General features: G+C 52.0%; 1 protein-coding gene across 4 annotated transcripts in view; it reads right to left on the reverse strand.

Moving 5' to 3' along the window:
• Positions 1 to 19,734, reverse strand: part of OTOF (otoferlin) — a 76,537-nt gene that overhangs the window by 49,224 nt on the left and 7,579 nt on the right. For all 4 annotated transcript variants that reach the window (XM_016210156.2, XM_016210167.2, XM_016210177.2 and 1 more), the window contains exons 2-4: positions 14,862 to 14,920; positions 4,954 to 5,042; positions 18 to 117 (exon numbers count right to left, since the gene is read on the reverse strand). In XM_016210156.2, the coding sequence (XP_016065642.1) occupies positions 18 to 117; positions 4,954 to 5,042; positions 14,862 to 14,920 (248 nt within the window). The remainder of the gene's footprint in view (positions 1 to 17; positions 118 to 4,953; positions 5,043 to 14,861; positions 14,921 to 19,734) is intronic.

The following is a 19,734-nucleotide window of genomic DNA, read 5'->3' on the forward strand; positions in this document are numbered from 1 at the left end:
CTCGGGAACACACCCACCTTGATGATAGCGTTGTTGTCATCAATCAGAGTGTCTGTCACCTCCACGTGGTTCTCCTCTACCACCTTCTGCAGCACCATGCGGAAGGTCCCAATGAGCCTGTGAACAGCAGGACATGGGGGTTTCAGGTGAAGAGGCCAGGGTGAGGAGCTGACACCCCTAGAGGCCGTGAGCGGCTGGGAAGGAGATGAGTGGGCTGGGCTTGCCCAGGCTCCAGGCTGGGGCTGTGGGAGGTGGCCCCGCAGCCAGGGTAGCATGTCCAGGTGGGCATGTGACCCGTGGCGTGTGTGGTGTATTGTGAGACCCATCTTCCTGGGAGAGCTCGAGGGCGGTGAGCACCCAGGGGGATGTTCACAGACCAGGAGAGAGGGTAGACTGCAGCAGCCTTTTGTTTTTCAGGTACATGGGATGGGGGTTCAGCTGAACCCCTGCAGAGCAGCTTCCAGATGCCCAGTGTAGAGGCTGGTGGGGAAGGACATGAGCAGCTCCTCCACTTTTAACTTCCCTAACCGTGACCACTGGCTCATTCATTCACCCCGTTTAGTCAGCAGTGGTGCCCACGCAGGCATTGTGCAAGCTCTGCGGGTGAGGACCCATCCGATTGCGGGGTCCCCATACTCCCAGGGGAGAGGCAGGCAGTGCTGCAAAGAGCACAGTCTTGGAGTCAGAGGCTGGGATTGCAACCTGGCTCTGACACCAGCAAGTTACCTGCTTCCCGGGCAATTTCCTTAGTCTCTCTCAGCTGCAGTTCTCTCTGAACTTGGAGTTGTTGTTTACAGGACTGAGATCCTCTGGGCCAAGGTCTTATCAGAGTGCCCAGCACACAGCACTCGGAAAGCAGCCCGGTTGTTATGGGGGGTGGGGTGCCCTATTCTGTGAGTCTCTCCAGGACAGGGGTGGGTTCCCTGCTCCAGCATCTGCTGGCTGAATTAATGAACAACAGCGGATGCCCAATAAATGCTGATTGAGTTGACTTGAACCCATTCCACCCTGTGGTTTGGAGGCTGTTGCTCTGGGGGAGAGCAGGGACTCAGGGAGCTGCCCTAAGCCGAGGTGGGCATCCAGGGTGTGTGAGAGCTGGGGGCAGGGGGTCATCTGGTGCTGCCCTTGATTTACGGAGGAGGAAGGTGAGGCCGAGAAAGCGGGAAGCGGCATAGCTTCCCAGTGGCAGATGCAGGTGAGGTGAGGGATGGGGTGAATTCCCTCTTAACAGGCAGGAGTCCACGGAGGCAGGGAGTGGTGGGAGCAGCCTCCCTGAGGGCAGAGCTGCTCAAACCTTTCCTCCCTCTGCAGCCTGATTAGGCTTCTAGGAGTGTCTGAGACCTAGCTCCGCCTTAAGGCTCTTCTCTTGCTGTGCCCTGGCCTGTCCCCCAGCTCAGAGAGAAGTGCTGGCCTGGGGGTCAGGGGACCTGGAGCCACTGCCCCTGAATCTGAATTTTGTCTTTATGAAGTGTGGGAGGTGGGCTCCTAGCTTCGGTACTGTGCGGACATTCTAACAGTAGGCTATAGGCACGAAAGAATATCCTGGCCTTTTTGTGGCTTCACCTCTTTTGGTTCTAAATCAGTGATTCAAACTTAAGCATGAACAGAATCATCTGGAGGGCCTGTTAAAACACAAATGACCAGGCCCCATTCATACCTGGTGGTGCTGGCAAATGTTTAATGACTGGCTGGGGGAGGGGAAGGCATGCCTGACCTGTAGCTGTGGCAGCTTCATGGTGTACATATTCTCCTCATGGCCAATCTCAGGCTTCCTGGGTGAAGTTACTGAACTCAGAGTTGGGAGAGACTTGCACCCAGCACATCTGCTCTTGGGAGCTGGGATGGTCTAGCTCCAGCTCAGCTCCTGCCCAACCCCAGGGCCTCTGATTCAGCAGGTGCGGGGGTCAGAGAATGTGCTTCTCACAATTTTTAGGTGATGCTGGCTGGTGGGAGGTGGGGGGGGGGGGGTGGACCAACACACTGATAATTCCTGTTCTACTGCTGCCCTTTGCTGACTGGAACTTCAGGCCATTTTAGTTCCACTAGGAGCCGTTAAGCATCTGATGAATGAGGGGCACTCAGGGACATCCTTCCCTAGCAGATGCCCCAGAAGGCAGAGGAAGGCCCAAAGACAAGGAGAATGCTGCATTGTGACAAGACACCCCCAGGGGGCAGGATGGTGCTATTCCCCACCAGTGCTAGAGAAGCCTCTGGCTCCTTGCAGGCTTAGCTAAGGTCAGAGTCTCAGACTTTTACACTTGGATGGGGCCTGGAGGAAGCTTGTCCAGAATTCTACTGAGAAGGAGTCCCTTCAACATCCTCAATGACGCACGCTCTTAAGTCCCTGTGACACCCCCCATAGCTACTCTCACAGCTAGTCCATCTGCCACTGCTTTAATCACACAGAAAGCCAAGGTCTGCCTTCTGGCAAGCCTCCACCCTCCCCGCTCTTCATGTCCTGGCCCAAGCTCTGTCCACACAGACTAAACACCATCCCTAGAGGGAGGCAGTGTAGACAGAATACAGAGCCTAGGCTCTGAAGTCAGACAGAGGTGGGCCTAAGGGGGAATCTGCCACCTGACAGCTGTGTAACTTTGGCTAGTTCTCCAACCTCTCTGAGCCTTGCTTTTTTCCCATCTCTCCAAAGGAGGTGACACCACTCACTTGCTGTGCGGTGGGGAGACCACTCAAGTGAAACTCCTCTAACACCGCACACTCGGACATCGGCTCCTTCTCCCCTCTTCAGTGTGCAGGGTGAGTGCCGTCTGGACGGCTCACACAGGGCTGGTCTCCTTTGCAGGATGGGCTTTGGGGGCAGATGCACAGCCTCACAGAGCTGGGCCCCAACTGTGGCCCTGAGGGTGGGGCTGGGAAGCTGGGAGCTAGCATGGCCAAAGGAATCGACTTGTCACGCCCCAACAGGTGGACTTTAACTCCTAACAGTTCCTCCCAACCTCCCTTAAACATATAGAAAATAGTATTCTTTGAAATGGACAATAGATATTATTTCAATCTTATATAAAGTATGAAGAAAAGCAGTTTTATAAAACTTTGCTCTTCCTACAGGTCTGTAATGTACCATCTAAGCAGAAACGATGCCTACTATAAAAACATAGCTTCAAACAAGTGCCTTAATCCTCGATCTTGCTTCCAAAAGAATGGGGCCTGTCAGCCCCCCTCTATAGACAGGAAGGAAGACCTGGCTCTGCCCTGACCCTACTGTGTGACCCTGGGCAAGGGCCTTCTCTGGGCCTCAGTTTCCCCCAGTGTTAGGTGAAGGAGCTGGGACCCAGCCTTCTGTCCTCTGACAACCTCCCTTATGGGGCCCATCCAGGTTGCCCATCCCAAAAAGGGCATCCCCCACAATGTCCACAGTGGCCCAGGAGGCCGGACTGGCCCCCAAGGAGGATCCCAGGTGATTAGCCAGCAGGAAGGGGGCCTCAAGCGCAGATCAGCCTGCAGACTGACCACAATGGAGCTGCAACCAGGCACCAGGACAAGTCAATAATTCATTGCTTTCCCCAGGGAGCTGGTGTCAGGTGCCCAAGGCCGCCAGGCCTCCACTGCTGTCCTAACTCCTGAATTATTCAGGAGCCCCAAGAGACTGGCGCCTGGGTCAGGCCATCCCCCCTATGGGTCCTGGGCAGGCAGAAGGGAAGCACAAGACCCTCTGGACCCAACACTCATCTTCACAGGGAAGTCCAAGGAGGGAAGTCCCTGAGGGAAGACTTCGTTCAAGGCAGGGCCAAGCAGACCCGGGGGCTCTCCTGGTCCCTGACTAGGACAGCTTCTTTCTCCTCCAGCAGCCCCCCGGAACCACTGGGTGAGGAGGGGCCAGTTTCCAAGCCACCCTCCGCTCCTAGGACAAACTGGTTCCATTTCCCACCCCAGCCTCCCTTACCGCATTTTCCCCAAATGCATCAGTCATGTGCCTGGGCTCTCACCATGGAGAGCCCTGAACTCTTCCCATTCTGATTCCTGTTCCCAGATCCTCCCACCCTGGGCACCCTCTGCCTCCTGACCCCACGTATTTGTTCACTCATACAACGTCCTCAGAGGTTTCGTGGGTGCCAGGCACCATCCCGAGCAGTGGGCGTGGTTTTGCTGGTTCGTAAGCCCAGAGCAATTGGTTTTTGAACCCAAGACAGGAGTTGACATTTATTAGATTTACTTAGCCATCAATGCAGACTGTTCACATCGTTCTGAATTCTGCTTATCGCCCAGAGAGGACGGGAACCTTTACTGAACCTCTAGGAGTGTCGGTGCTCGCGTGGTAGGTGTGCTTCACAGCAGAATGTAAGCTCCACGAGGGCAGGCGCCTCGCTACCCTCAGCACCTGCTGCTGGGCCTGGCGCATAGTAGGCTCTCAGGAAACATTTGGGGGAACGAATGAACGAACAAACATCTATCTCATTGAATTCTCACAGCTCCCCTTTGAGGTAAGTACTTGACCTTTTTAGACATGAATATATTGAACTCATAGAGATTATGTAACCTGCCCAGGGTCACACAGCAGATGGCTGAGCTGGGACCTGAGATCAGGTTTGCCTGACTCATAAACCATTGTACTTAACTGCCTCAGAGCTCTTGTCTTCCACAGGCGAGACAAGCTTGCCTTCAAGGCTACAGATGGTCTACTGGAGGATATTATCAGCCATTATGTTAGCTTCTCCGATTGGTAACTGTCGCCCAGCATGGCGTAAGGGAAAGACTTAAGGGGACAGGATGCTGTGCTGGCACTGGGGATGGGCGAGCTGTTCTTAACCAACAATGGTTGGGAGGGCTGGGGGACTCAGGACAGCATAAGGGAGCAGCCAGAGGGGGTCTTTGAAGATCAATCCAGGGCAGGCTATGGGCAGGATCCCCTTTTAATCCCGAAGGAGAGGGCAGCCCCAGGAGCAGGGCAGGCCCCAGCCCCTCCAGCCCCACCTCTCCTCCCCAACCCACACCTACTTGTTGCTGAAGACTTTGCTGTAGTTGAAGATCTGAATCTCAAGTATCTCATTGTTGTCGATGCTGCTGGCCACGGGCCACCGGAAGATCTGAGGAGAGAGGGACAGCTGTAGCCTTGGGTGGAAATGACAGGAGGGGTGCGGGGACTGGGAGGGATCCCTGGGAAGTTGGCCCCTCACATCGGTGCAGTGTGAGCAGGGGCAGAGTTCACATCACACCCGGAATCTCATTTAACCCCAACCACCACCTGGTAGCATGGGGTTGTTGCCCACGCCCCTTTCAGAGATGGCGCTGGGAGGGGTCTGGGGACCTGCAGGGGGTTACATGGCAAATGGAAGAACCTAATGCCGACCAGGACTTCTGACTCTCAGCCCAGTGCTCCTTCCACTGCCTCACAGCGGCCTGCCTCCTAATGCCTGGGGTGTGCTCATGAGTGGGCGGTGCCACCAGGGGGGCCCTCCAGGGCAACAGCAAGGATTGTGGGTTGTGAACTTGGTTTTTGCTGTGTTTCCCATCAGAATCATTTTGACTGTCCAAGCTCTGCCCGGAGTAGGAAGTCCAGGGTTCCCTTTCAGGTCAAACCATCTCTCACACTGGCAGTGTTAACTCTCGGAGAAGGGGTCAATGGGGGTGAAAAAGGACATCTGTAATATTTTCAACAATCAAGATAAATTTTTAGAAAAAGTTAACTCCGGGGACAGATTTTAGCTGTTTAGTGTTATTTGAGTACAGACCACAGAAGAGAGACAGCCCGTCACCAGCTCACTGTTGGAGACTTACCCTCACCACCTCTATCTTGGCTTCGTTATTAAATCAATAATAATGATGAACAGAAATTTGAGTGGGATTTTTCCTGATGTCCCAGGAATGGTAGCAAGGGCCCCGAACAGAAGCCCAAAGTGCTAAGCACCCCACCCTTTAGAGAGAGCTGCCAGCAGGCAGAGCTGGGCACCTCCCTCAGCGCTTCCTCCAAGGCCTGCTACCCCGACCAGCCCCCCAGCCCTCCTCCTTCCTGGGATGTAAAGAAGACTGGGGAAGGGGAGGGGAGGAAGAATCACATCCCAGGGGCAGTGTTTGTGTGGCACTCTCCTGGGGGAACCGCTCAGAGGGCTGAGCACCCACAGGAAGGGGAGTTGGGCATGCAAGAGGCTCCCAGTGACATCTGCCTAGGCAGTGGACTCACCGATTCGTCCCCTGAGCCTCTCCGGAGACCCCCGGAGCCCCTAAGGGCCAAGCAGTGGGCCATGGAGGAGCCTGGCATGCCACTGTTGGGTGTATTGAGTATGTGGTTTTTGCTCTGTGGGCCCAGTGGGTGCTGTGAAGGGTAGCCAGGCTCGAGCTGTCCTGCCCAACTCCACCCAAGGCTGCCTCCCAGGGAGTCCTGAGCTGAGGCGGTGATGCTATGCTTCTCCAGGCAGGAGTGGGTGGGGTGGAGCCAGTTCTCCTAGGTTGGGAATCATGTGGTGTGGCAGGACACTAAGGCCCTCCACAGAGCCCACCCAGGTGGTGTCCTGTGAGACAGCAGCTTTGCAGGCTGCCACAGTGATGGCCAGAGCTGGTTGGGGCTCACCAAACAAGCTTCCACCCCACAGGGAGGGGCCACATCCAGGGCAGAGAGCAAGAATCGGACCTCATCTCACCACCCCCAGCTGGAATGGGAGGAGATGTGGAGGCCTGAACGGGCATCCCTGTCCCACTCTGTGTCTTGAGCCACAAGCCTGAGAGACAAGAGAAGACCAGGCATAAAGAGGATGACAGGTTGGAGTCGTAAACCTTTCTGAACTTGACTTTGAATAACTGAAAATTATCAGAAAACCCTAAGGTCTACTCAATTGCCACTGAGAGATGGCATCAAGGGGGATTTGGACAAAGCAGGGAAGGCAGTGACTTAAATTTTGTTTCATTTTTACACCCCACCAAATTCAGACTGCTCAATAGGCTAGAGAGAAATGATAATGACAGTAACAGTAATAGTAGCTGCCATTTACAGAGAACTTTTTATTAGGCAGGGGTCTGAATGCTTTCAATGCATTATTTCTTTTAGTCTTTACTACTGACTAGATAGAAGAGGCTGGTAATGGGTCCTCTGTTGTATAGACAGAAACTCGGGCTTAGAGAAGTAACGGGATCTGGAGCACTTGGTCGTTAGTGGCTGAGCAGGCCTGGGGAGGCCCCTGGGAGCCCAGCCCGCAAGTCTGCCATTTCAAAGCCATGCTTCCTTCTCCTGGTCTGGGGACTGGGGGTTTGGAGGGACATGGGCCAGTCTGGAAGGTCACTTCCAATGTGGGAGTGGAATGTCTCAGAAAAATGGCCTTCATGTCCCCTCTCTTCAGGACTGACCAAGTCCCAGACAGGCTCCTGATACCGCCTCCCCCCCCCCCCCTTGCCCTGTGGTTCAGCTGGAGCAGGCAGGAGGGGGAGGAAGAAGCAGAGAAGGGAGGAGAGGGGTGGGGAGGGAGCTGGTCTGAGCAGGGCCTTGGACTCAGAAGGAAGAGGGCAGAGTGAGGGAAGCCCGGGAGCAGCCCGCATGGCCCACAGGCCCCATTAAGTAGTTTCTGCTCCTGCTGTCTGGATGCCTCCAGCTCAGCTGAGTATGTGGTTTTCTTAATGAAGTTGCTTTTGTTGGGCTTCGGGGAAATAAACAAGCTCATGAAGGCCCTAATCATTAGCTCGGTGCTGAGGGGAGAGGGCTGGGGGGGCCACCAAGATTCCAGTGTTCTTGGGATGAAGGGGCAGGGGGGTTTGACCCACCTGGAGGTCTGTGGGTGGAATTTGGGCTTTGAAGGGAGACAAAGATTAGGAGAAAAAGCAGATGACATTAGGGGAAGGGGGTGTTGAAAAGTGACCTTAATTTGGTGGACACAGAGGAACAGCAGAAGTCATTTTGAGGAAAAGGGACTCTGAGAAGGAAACTGCTTGTGACTTCTGTTTGCCCGTCACCACGGCCTTGCCCAGCAACGGAGGGCGCAGCTTATAGGCACAAGGGCCCATAGGAGTAAAAGCTGGTCATCATTAGCCAGTTTGCTGAGTAGGGAGAAGGGGAGTCAGCAGGCCTGGGGAGGGGCCCACTGACAGAAGATGAGACTCCAGAGGAAGCGGACGGACATGTGGCTCAGAACCTTTCAGGAACTTGTCCGGGAAGGGGCCTCAGGAGCAGAGAACATGAGCAAGTGAGTGCTGGAGCGGCCTGGGGTCCGGGTTGTCACTGTGGATGCCAAGACGAAGGCCCTCCTCAGAGGCTGCCACGGTGAGAAGGAGGAAGTCCTGAGTGAGTCCCACCGCCTCTTTCACTGCTGAATTCCTGCCCCTTTACGCACCCTTCCCTTTCTCACTTTTTTGCCTCCCCATTTTCCATCCATACCACACTCCCCCGTGGTTTCTCCAATTTCCTTCTCTCCTGTTGGCTCCTCTGTTATCTTCTCCCCGCATCCATTTGAATCCTATATTAGCTTCTCTCAGTCTCCCTGAGTTTCTCTGTCTCTGTCTCTGTCCCTTTCTCTCTGGCTTTGTGCCAGGCCAGCCGCTAGCAGAGGTTTTCAAGCCTAGTTGCACATTTGAATCTTCTGGAAGCTTTAAAAAAAAATCCTAAGGCCCAACCTGCATTTCAGACTGTTATCCGGAGTCTCTGCTTGGGGGCCAGGTGTTAGGATGGTAAGAGCTCCAGGCAATTCCATGTGTGGCCAAGTTTGAGGACCAGTGCTCAAGGGAAAGAACCATCAGGTGAAAGCAAGCATCAGGTCTCCCCTCCCCAACTCCAGCCCACCTCGCCCTCGCCCATTGGGGTTTGGAACAGGCAGGCTCTGCAACCTGTAACCAGCCTCCCAGCTCAAGGGAAGTGACCTAAGGACAGGACTTGGGGCTTTGGTTTGGTTTGATTTTTCCTTGGCTGTTCCCTCTATTTCCCCCCCTCCTTTGTCGGAGGGGGTTCTCAGGAGTCCTGGGAGCTTGGAGCTGTGACCCAGTTCACCAGCTATAGGCTCGGCTGTGACCTGGCTGGTGCTGGCCGGGGCAGCCGAGTTCTGCATCCTATCAGCCCAGCGATCTAGGACTCCATGGAAAGGTTTCCCTGATGCAGGTTGGAGAATGACCTGGATTATCCTGGGCTTCATCGACTGGGTCTGGAACTGACCTAAATTGGCAGGACAATATCCTTAAAGAGACAGTTTTCTAGATTTTTGGGAGGAAAACCTTGGGTGTGTTGCAGAGCTTTAGGGTACAATGGGAAGAGACTGTCTTGGGAATTTAAAGACCCAAGTCTCAACTTGGGTTCGGTCTTTCACTCGGCAATATTCCCTGAGCCCTGTGTTGGGTGCCAAGCCAATTATGAACTGGACAGGTACACTCCTGGCCCCAGGGAGCTCACAGCCCATGACTTCCAGGTAAAAGCAAAGTGGGCAGATGAGATCTGGTCCCCTTGACCCTCCATCCCCTGGGCTGATGACCTCTCCCTCCTCTAGGCTCAGCAGGCCCACTGTCCATCTCCCCACTAGACTGAGCCCACTGAGGGCAAGAATGAGCCTTGTCCACTCTGCAAGTGGCCACAGACTCTGGAATCAGATGAACTTGGGTTCAGATCCTGATGTGGCTACTTATCAACTGGGACACTACCAGCCCAGTGAGTTATAACTCCAGGTAAAGCCCTCAACACATCCTGCCCCAAAGCACTCAGCAAATAGCAGCTGCTTTCCTTACTATTCCAACGAGTACTATTGTCATTCTGGCCTCTCCTGTGGGATCTGGGACACATAGGGCCTGGCTTAGAGCCAAAACAAACTGGCTTGAGGTGGATCTGGTGTGGTCATTCCTGTTTCCCCAGGGCAGGGCCTCTGCTGGCTGCTGGCCTGGCACAAAATTAGTCCTCCCCCCCTCCCCCCCCGCCCCCGCCCAGAGTTGTAAGTTAAATGCAGGATCTCGAGTTCCAGCCTCCGGGAAAGGAGACACCGCATCCAGGCTCTGTTTCCACCCATTGTTGTCCACAATTGTGTTTATTCCACGGCCGCCTTCTCCCCACTCAGCTTCCTCAGCCCAGCCTGCAGCAGAGCCTTTCATCCTTGTCCGAGTAGAGGAGGGAGATTTGTTTTCTTGTCTTTTATTTCACTTTTCAGTCATGCAACCGTTCTATGAGGCAGGAAGAGCAAGGCGTATATCCCCATTTTACAGAAGGGGAACTGGAGGCCCAAAGAGGTTGAGTAACCAGCCTGAGGCAGCCCAGGTCTCACGACTCCCAGGCCAGTGTGCTCTGTACCTCACTGAGCTGGTTCCCAAAGGCCCTGGACACAGTAAGAATGAGAAAAGGGATTTCCTGGGAAGCCAAGAGGCCTTTGGAGGTTTAGCGAGGAGCAGCCAAGGTTCCTTTTCCAAGCTTGTTCTGGGACCACCGACAGGCCGGTTCCTTCGGGGCCAGCGGGAGGTTTAGGATTTGTCCACTCCAGGCTGGGAGATAGGTGCAAGCCTGGCCCAGGTACAGATTCTTTCTGGACAGTACCCAGGGCCATCCCTGAGCAGGGGGTGGGAGGGCTGCCTCCCCTGCTCTGAGGGGTGTGCACTGCTGACTATTGGTGGCCAGGCAGTGGGCCACTTCTCAGAGGGAGAAATGGAGGCAGAGGGGCGTGGAGAGATCCCACCCAACAAAGCCTTGCGGGGCCGGCCAGGCCCAGGAGTAGCTTTCTACTGCTGCATCCAGAGGGGCCTTCGAATCAAATCTGAGAGTGAACTTAGAACCCTGGCTTTGCCCCTCACAGCCCTGTCACCTGGGGGAGGGTTTGTGTTTCTGAGCCTGAGTCTCATCCTCTGCAGGTGGAGGCTGGATGGAAGGCCACTTGCTCAGGAAGCAGCACAGCGCTGCTCTTGCTGGCACCTGCTGTCGTGATCCTCCGATGGACATTGCAGGGGGAGTGATGGGAGGGCCTGAGCACCCCCAGCCATTTAGCATCCTCGCTCCCATTCCACTGAGTGCCAGCCCCCCCTCCTCCTCATGACAACCAGAAGCTTCCCTGTCTGCCTTCGGGTGAGTAGACCTTTCTCCTGGCGAGAACTGAACCTTTCCCATCCCTGGGCTCCTTTCTGACGCTGCCACATGCTTTTGCTCATAGCTCCTTGGCTTCCACCCCTTCCCTGGCCTCTCCTCACTGACCCAGAGGCTCCCCCATGCTCAAGCTCCTATACAAATCTTCATTCATGTGCCATTGAGCCTGCTTTGCCCTCTGGGGTATCTCTAGCCCAGGGCCTGGCACATATTAGATGCTCAGAACATGGTCCCATGCTCGAGGACAGCAGGGACAGACTCTCCACCTGCCCCAGGCCAGGTAGCCTTGGGAAGGACACGGTGATTAACTTTGAATGTCATGTACACCTATGGCTCAGGTGACCCAGGGTACACTTAATGGAAAGGAACGGCAGTGCCCTTGGAAGGGGTGTCAGGTTGCTCACTGGCTGGAGACCTGGGTGGACATGTCCCCTGGGAGACTTGGTGAGAGGGAGGGAGTCGAGTGCTTTGCTCCACCTACAGGGGACAGAGCCCCAGGGAGGCAGGACTGAGAGCCTCTGCCCTGCCACCTGCATCTTCACCCAGCCAGCCCCTCCCTCTCGGGGCCCTGATTGAGGGAATAAGGAGAGGATTAGAGTGGACAGGTTGTGTAGTGGGGCACGCCTGAGCCCAACATCGCTGCTTGAGTACCGACAATGGTTCTACCATCTTAATAATCCCTCATTTTGTTTATTGTTTTACAAAGAGACTTCATATCCTTCATCATCAGCCCCATTTGACAAATGTGGGTACTGAGGCTTAGAAACTGAGGTAGAAATTCACATAGCAGGAAGGGGAGGTGTCCAGAACAGAGCTCGCCTTGGGGAGGGCACAGCCCGGGGGCTGTCATGGTCAGTGGTTGCTCCAGAGCCCAGGTGAGAAGGTCAAGGCCTCGCTCCCCTGTGCCTGTAGCTCTGGGCCTACAGACACGATTGTGGGATGGGCCCAGGGTGAGGAGGAGACAGAGGTTCTGGGTGGCCCCTCAGGATGGTGTCTCCTCAGCTAAATGCCAGCCTCAAAGGGAACAGTCTGCCATGAGGCCCTTCCCAGTCCAAACACAGCCAGACAAGAGAGTTAAAGCCCAGGAAAGAGGGGCCACGCTATTCTGGTGGCCACGGCAGGCCTTCTACTTTGTGGCAAGGTGATGACTTAAGAATGTTGGTTCTCAACCCAAAGCCAAACCTGGAAAAACTGCAGAAGCAAGAGGTAAATATGGATTCTAGGGAACAAATCTGAGAAACCCGGGGAGACCGAAGGCGGTCTGACTGTGGGGCAGATGGAGCTGCCCAGCTCGGGCCAGTGGTGACTGGAAGCGGCGGTGGTAGAACAGGGCGGAGGAAATCTTGGCACCTTCTGCTCCTGCCTCTCCCTGGCATTACCTTGGGGCAATCATTCTTGCTCCTTAACTGAAAACTGTGAGAACAGTCTTGCTGGGATGAGAATTGATGAAAATAGGTGTTGATAGACCAGCTGCTCATACCTTTCTCAGTGAACACCACAGCTAATTTGTTAAATATCTAGCCTGTCAACCATGTTTCTCCTTAAAGGCTCAGAGATGGGACCTTGATTCTTTCTCTGGTGACTTGGGGCCCTTCTGGTGCTCATGCTCACCCATCAAACCCTAGAAACGACACAGCCAGCCTTAGAAGCTTCCCCAAGACTTGTGAGCAGACAGAGTAGCTGATACCAGAGGAACCTGAACATGGCAAAGTAAAGAGACTCTTGGAAAGGACCTCTCCTGTAAAAGACAACACACTGAACAGGATATACCAACTGGAGCAGAATCATTAGAACAAGTGGACCATAAAGAAATATATTAGCAATGAAACCAGGACAAGGAATCATAAAGAACAAATTAGTAAATTTGGAAGATCAATTTGAAGAACTCCCTCAGAAGACAGTAAGAAAAGATAGATAAACCAAAAAATATAAAAGCTAAGAAATGACAGCTAGAAATAGAAGTACAGAAATCTGATAATAGGAGTTGGCAGAAGAGAGAATTATATAAAAACTGAATGGAAGGAATATTTGAAAAAATAATGGAGATAGAATTTTCTATAATAAATTAAAGATAAAAGGCCTTCCATTTGAAAGGGCTCACAAAATAGTGCAAAACCAGAAAGATAAGAAACCATGCAATTAGAAACATTTTAATGAAGTTGAAGAATATCAAAAATAAAGAAATTACACTTTTTCCCCCCTTGGAGAGAGAGAAAATGTCATCCATAAAGTTACAAGAATCAGATGACCATCAAACATCTCAGTAATACAGAATGATATTTTTGAAGTTGTGAAAGAACTTTGAACCCAGTGTTTTATATCAAGTGAAACTCTCGTTCAAATTGGAAGAAATAAGAAAAAATATTCTCAGAGTCACAAAGCTTTAAGTTTGTTACACAAAGACCCAAATTAAAAATGTTTTTGGAGGAAGTACTCAAATAAGAAGGAAAACAATTCCAAGAGATGCTTCAAGAAATATGAGAAACAAAGGTGGCCAAATATCTTAGTAAAGATTATTCCTGTCTTTGAAAAGGAAAAAGTCTAGGACAAATAAAAAAAAGAGAGAACACACATTCATAAGAGCATTCTAATCTAGACAATATCAGCTGGAGGGTGTGGGATGAGGTGGGAAAATCAAAGAAGCATGAGAGAGTAATAAAGCACTTGTCATGTTAGGGGAAATTATAATTATTGACTTGTTTAAGCTATCAATAGGGATACATAATCATGAGGAAAGGTAACTACCTCGAAAACAAAAATAGAATATATAACTTTTCGACTAGCAGAAGAAAACATGATCTATTCAGTGGAAACCTGGAAAGGAGCAAAAAGCAAGCAAACAAACAAAAGTAAAGTGAATGAAAAATATAAAATAAGATGGTGGTAGAAATAAGCCTTATAACAATAACAATTACAATAGATGTAAATGGATGAAACGAATCAATTAAAACACAAAGAATCTCATATTGGGTATGAAAATAAGATCTAATAATACATGCCCCCCAGAAGACACACCTGAATTTTAAAACACAACTACTAAAAATAAAAATATGAAAAAATTATACTAAGAAAATAAGAGGGTTGATAAAGATATACCAGGCAAATGAAACAAAAGAAGATAGCAATCCTAATATTTGACAAAATAGAAATTAATGTAAAACACATCCTAAGAGACAAAGAAGGATATTAAATACCAGTAAAAGAAAAAATAGACAAGAAGGTGGTTGTATATGGAGGGAAGACATGTGGGAATAGAAGAGAAGACACGCACACATAAACACACACATGCGTAAGAACAAGAGAGGGGCCTTGGAGGGACCAGTGAGATAATGGGCCATACACTGGGGAAAAACTTAAACTTCTGAGCCTGAAGTTCAAAAGGGAAAGAAATGCTTTCTGGGGAAACAGTGGAAGGGGTACCCCAACTCTTAGAGAGAAAGGGGTAAGGTTTCTATGAGATTGGTTTTGTTGGAAGATGGGGTGGGGTTAGCCTGGGTCCTCCACAAACCCAGGGAACACAGGGAGGGAATCCCCTCCTCTAGGCTGCTGGGCCCTAAGCTGGGGGTCACTACGAGGCCTTCAACACAGGTGGGCCCTTTCTCCAGAGAGGATAAAGGCCCCGGCTGGCAGCAGGCTGTGGCTGGGCCTGGACAGGGCCACTTTCTATGTCAACCGCTCTGCATGGGGCTCTCTTATGCAGAAGTGCCAGATAGAGGTCTGGGTGGAGGGGGAAGGGAGGCTCCCTCCCAGGAAGCAAACCAGCCACAAGGAGCCTTGAGCAAACCGTCCTCCCAGGATTTGGGGCCAGTGCGCCCCCAGGAGGAAGGGAGGTGCTCGTTCCCCTCTGGGCTCGGGGCTCCAACTGCCCCTGAGGGAGTCCTACCTCATCGAAGTCAGCCACGTCCTCACAGTTCTCCAGGACCCGGGAGTGGAAGGATTGCCCTGGGTAGGGAAGAGGAAATTTTAGAGTCAGACCTCCCTGGGCCAGAAGCTTGGGGTTGAACCTCTTGACCTGATAGTAGTCAGGACAGCATTGGGGTTCACAGAGCACTGTTATCAACCATGGGACCTCCTGTCAAGATGGGGCAGGTTCCTGCAGGGTCTTATCCGACCCTTTCAGCAGCCTGGGGAGGTGAGCAAGTCCAAGGCCAACAGGTGCATTTTACAAATGGGGACACTAAGTACAAGAAGGCACAAGACTGGTCAGAGAGAGACATGGGAGTGGAACCTCGGCCTCTTTTCTCCACCCCGCTGCCTTCCCAGCGGCTTTCTTGGCTTTCCCTGGCCCTGAGGGCAGCGGGCACTCTGCTGAATGGCAGCTCCCTTCTATGAATTTGCCTGGGGCCTGGCCCAGGAACTCATGCCCAAGCCAGGTCCCAGGACACCCAGGCACATCCAGATCGTCTTCCCCGTAAGCCAGGGCCTTTACCTTCTCCACAGGCTCATTGCTTTTTCTGCCAGCCTTAGCAGAGAGGAAAACTCGGGTGATTTCTTCCATACACTGCTCCCTCCTTTTCCCATTGGTGCAAGTAGCAGGGAGGGTGATACAGACACACATTTTCCCTGGACCCCCCACCCCCCCACGCCACCCACCGGGGCAGGAGTAAAGCTGCCCGCGGTTCTAGCCCATCCAGCCAGAACCGGCCCAGGCTGCTTGAAGGACCATCATCAGGAGAGAATGGGGTTGGGGGGCAATGAGTGGGAGACATGGGCCAGTTGAGGTCGCTCTGAGAAACACGGAGTCTATGACGTATAGGCCGTGTCAGGATAGAGGGACTGGATCCCCGCACTCAGGGAGCTGACCATCTATCGGGTGGCAGGGAACCGGAGCAGGTGGCCAGCTCAGCACCATACAATTTGTACCCCATATACAATTTTGCACGAGATAGAGAAGGGGTACAGAGAAGAGAAGGTAAATCCTGGGTTTGGGGAGGGAGGGGAGAAAGGAGGGGTTGTCATTTCTATGAGAAGAAACCCAGAGGTAGGGTGGATTAAAAAGAAATTACTGCTTAGGATTAATTTATCATCATCTAGCAACTGTACACCAAAAAAAGGTAACATGTATAATAGAATCCGATTAATAAAAACCTCAACCCCAATTGATTTATATGTGAATAGATCTCAAACCATTAGAAGTGGTTATCTCTGAGCAGGGGAGCGAGAAGATATTGGAAGCAGCAGGCGTTGAAGTTTTACTGCATACATTTGAATTTGAATTTTTGTGTGTGTGACCATGCTTTACTTTTGTAATTAAAAGAAAAAAAAATTTAAATCCTTACCAACCTAAACCAGCAGACCATTTTGCTGAAGAGCTATCTCAAGGTTGAGCTCAGTCCCACTGTGGGGGTTAGTGTGGGTTGTCACTGATGGGCAAGCTGGGCCCCAGGAGAGGACTTGGCGGGGCCTGCAGTGCCCTCCTCCCCGCAGAACATCTGGGAGCCCCAGCACGACCAGTGCCAGGCCAGGAGGGGTGGAAGTGAGCTCTCCCTGACCCCCACTGCGAGGGGGCTGGGGTGGATGAGGGAGGCTCAGCAAAGCAGGCTCGCTCCCCCTGGGGACTGCTTCTCTCCTCTGCCCTTAGCTGCTCCACCTGTCTAATAAGAGGGGTGGTACAGAGATCTCCAGGCCCTGCCTGGTTTTATGACTCAGAAGAAAGTCCTAGTTCAACTCAGAGCCACCCCTCCTCCCAAAACCCCCCTCCCTTGCCCAAGGAGGACAGTGGCTTGATGTCAGAGGCAGGTGGATGGTCTGAAGAAGGGTGTGTGTGTGTGTGTGTGTGTGTGTGTGTGTGTAGGTGGGGGGCATGTGGGGAGGGGTTGCAGCCCAGATAATGAGGAAGAAGCTATAAAGCAGAAGCTACATACACAGAAAATAGATGTGAAGTAGACAGATGGGAAAGAAAGACTCTTAAGTACTAGCCGGGGACAAAACAAAACACCGGAAAAGAAAAACCTCAACGACAAACCGCAAGGCAGCCAGGGGAGGCTCAGGAAACAGGAGAGATGAGGCCTGCGCTTCTCTCCATCTCCCCCGCGGGAACGCAGGAGAAATCGGGAATCGGCCGAGCGTGTCCGCGCCCCCGGGATTTCCCAGGGCCCTGCGCTCGGAACTGAAAGCCTTCCCATCTTAGAAGATCATAATGAGTGTCGGAGATGGCTGCATCGAGGGTCTCCCGCAGCGAGAATTAAGCAACTCAGTGGGTGGGGGCGGGGACCAGCCAAGACGGTGCAACACGCGTGAAGTCTCCGAGGCTCAACGCCTCCCCTTCCGCGTGTTTCCACAGCCTGTCGGAGAAGATGTGAAATGCGGTGAAATCGGCCATTGCAGAATTGACGCACTAGGGCTCTGTTTCCATGCGGTGAAACCTCATTACCGTAGGCCCCGGAGACTTAAATGTGGTGAATGTTGTGAAGCAGGATGAGTTAAATGTTACCCCTAGATATTTTTTTAAAAGGATTTGCTGAAACAAATCAAACGAATCATACAGGAACAGTGGAAAGGCCAACTTGTTAAGAAAATGCTCTTAAGCATCTGTGGAGAACCGCTTTTTAGGAGGGTTTGTACGAACAGTGCTGGGGGTCATTCCAGCGGCCCTTTTCTGTTCATTAGGGCAGAGCCGGGCCTCTGCCTTCCCTCCCAAGTTATCAGTGGGGATTGCTAACGCCATCCTTCCTTTCAAGTTCATTTCCACTTAACATCTAGTCCACTCAACACGAGCCCTGTTGAAATTTCAGCTCCATTTTCAATGGCTTGCAGACAAAATCATTTAAAATTCCAATATCACATTTCTTGCCAGAGAAGATTGGGAATAAGTCTCGAGAGAAAGAAAGCCTATTCTCTGTGGTGGCGAGGTTCTTGTGGACAGAGTGAGGCCACAGATGGGAAAATTCAACAGAGGCAGCTGCTCATGGGAGAGCTGAGCTGTTCAGTTTGAAATAAACTCCTGAGTCAATAAATGAATTTGGATAGTGGACGCTGTGCTCAGAACCATAATAAATGCCACGACACAGGATACACCCAAATGGAGGGTGCAGGAGTCCAAAGCTTAACGGAAGTAACTTGTATGTCATTCACCATTTTCAAATCTCTGGACAGCAGCCACCCTCCAAAATGCAGGTGAGCTCAGCCCTTGTCTCATATGAAGGATGGAGTGCTAGCCTTTTGTGGGGCGTGACTTAAGGGGACAAAATGTCCTGTCTGTACCAAGCAGCTCCCTCTTCCAGACAGTTTACCTTGCTAGAGCTGGACCTTGAGCAAAGGCAGCCATATGGAGACTGGGCTATTGGCCTATGTGCATTCATTCATTCATTCATTCATTCATTCATTCATTCATTCATTCCCTCATGCAAGAAGATTTTCTACTCCTGCTGTGTCAGCACAGCCATTGGGCTCTGGAGGAGGGTGGGGTGGGGTTGTACAAAGAATTCGAATGGGGATGCTGTCTGAAAAAGCTTATTACAATCCAGAAAGGATAAGTCAGACACATAAAAGGCTACTATATGAGGCAACATTTGGTCCTTGGCATGCAAAAGGCGTAAATAAAGTGAGAACACAGGCAAAGGAGAAATGGCCTCTACCTAGCAGATCAAGAAGGTGTTGGAGAAGCATGGGCATTTACACTGGAAGACTGAGGCATCTAGCTATGCAGAGAGATTGGGGAGGAGGGAGAGAGAAGGGACATCTGGGCAGAGGGAGCAATGTGAGCAAAATCTGGAAGTGTGGAGCAGAAAATGGACACAGGGCAGTGGAGTGGGACACAGGGGAGGTGAGTTCTAATGGTGAAGGGAAAATGAAGAGGGTCTCCCCTCAGGGAGCAGTCCACAGAAAGAGGACCTTGGGGCTGGGGGGTCCTGAGGTCCTGAGAGAGCACAGGGGGTGGTGCATTTAAGAGGGAAGGAGAAGGTCCTGAGGACAAGCTTTAGGGACATCGTGGTTCTGCCCAGGACCTGGCGCTGTGGCCTGTATCAGTGCCATTGCTCTTTTCCCAGTGTCAGCTAGATAGAGAGTGAAACACCCTGCGGGTCACTCAGACGTTTTATTATTCCCCTTTGTTATTTTAAATCAAAACCTTACTGTAGCACTGGCTGGGATGGGCTGTATGGAGGGTTCCTCAGCAAGCACCCCACTCCTAGCTGCAATGCTGTGACATCCCCAAACCTGCCCACCTTCTGCTCCTCCGCAGCAGCTCAGGGGTGGTGGCCCTGCTGTGATTTCACTCTCCCAGTTCAGATCAGCCTGCTCCTTTTGGAAGGCCAGCTACTCCCACAGGCCCTAGGAAGTGGGCCCAGGCATCCCTGTGTGTAGTAAAGGAGCCAGGCTAGGCAGGTTTGGGGCCTTGTCTGCAGCTCAGGGTGGAAGGAGTGGGGCGCTAGCTATTCAAACCCCTCAGGGTCTCAGAGATGAATGATCCTGCACCGGCCTGGAACCACAGTGAGGATCAGCACGGGATTGCTTCTGTGAAAGTCTGAGTAAAGCATCCCTTACAATCACAAGGAGACTGTGGACAGTGGTTAGGCTCCATGGCCAGCCTGCCTGAGCTCAAACCCCAAATCTACCACTTGTGGCCATGAGCCCTGGAAGAAATTAACTTTGCTTTGCCTTAGTTACATCATCTATAAAGTGGAGGAAATGCTAGTGCCATACACCTGGTGCATAGTTCATCAGCCAATAAGAAAAGGCTATTGTTCTACTAATGAGTCCTTTAAATAGTTATCTACGTCTTAAATAGAAAAATGGTCTCCTCTATTATGAATCAC

The sequence above is a fragment of the Miniopterus natalensis genome, chromosome 13 (genome assembly GCF_054644295.1).
Source record: "Miniopterus natalensis isolate mMinNat1 chromosome 13, mMinNat1.hap1, whole genome shotgun sequence".
Classification (NCBI taxonomy): Eukaryota; Metazoa; Chordata; class Mammalia; order Chiroptera; family Miniopteridae; genus Miniopterus; species Miniopterus natalensis.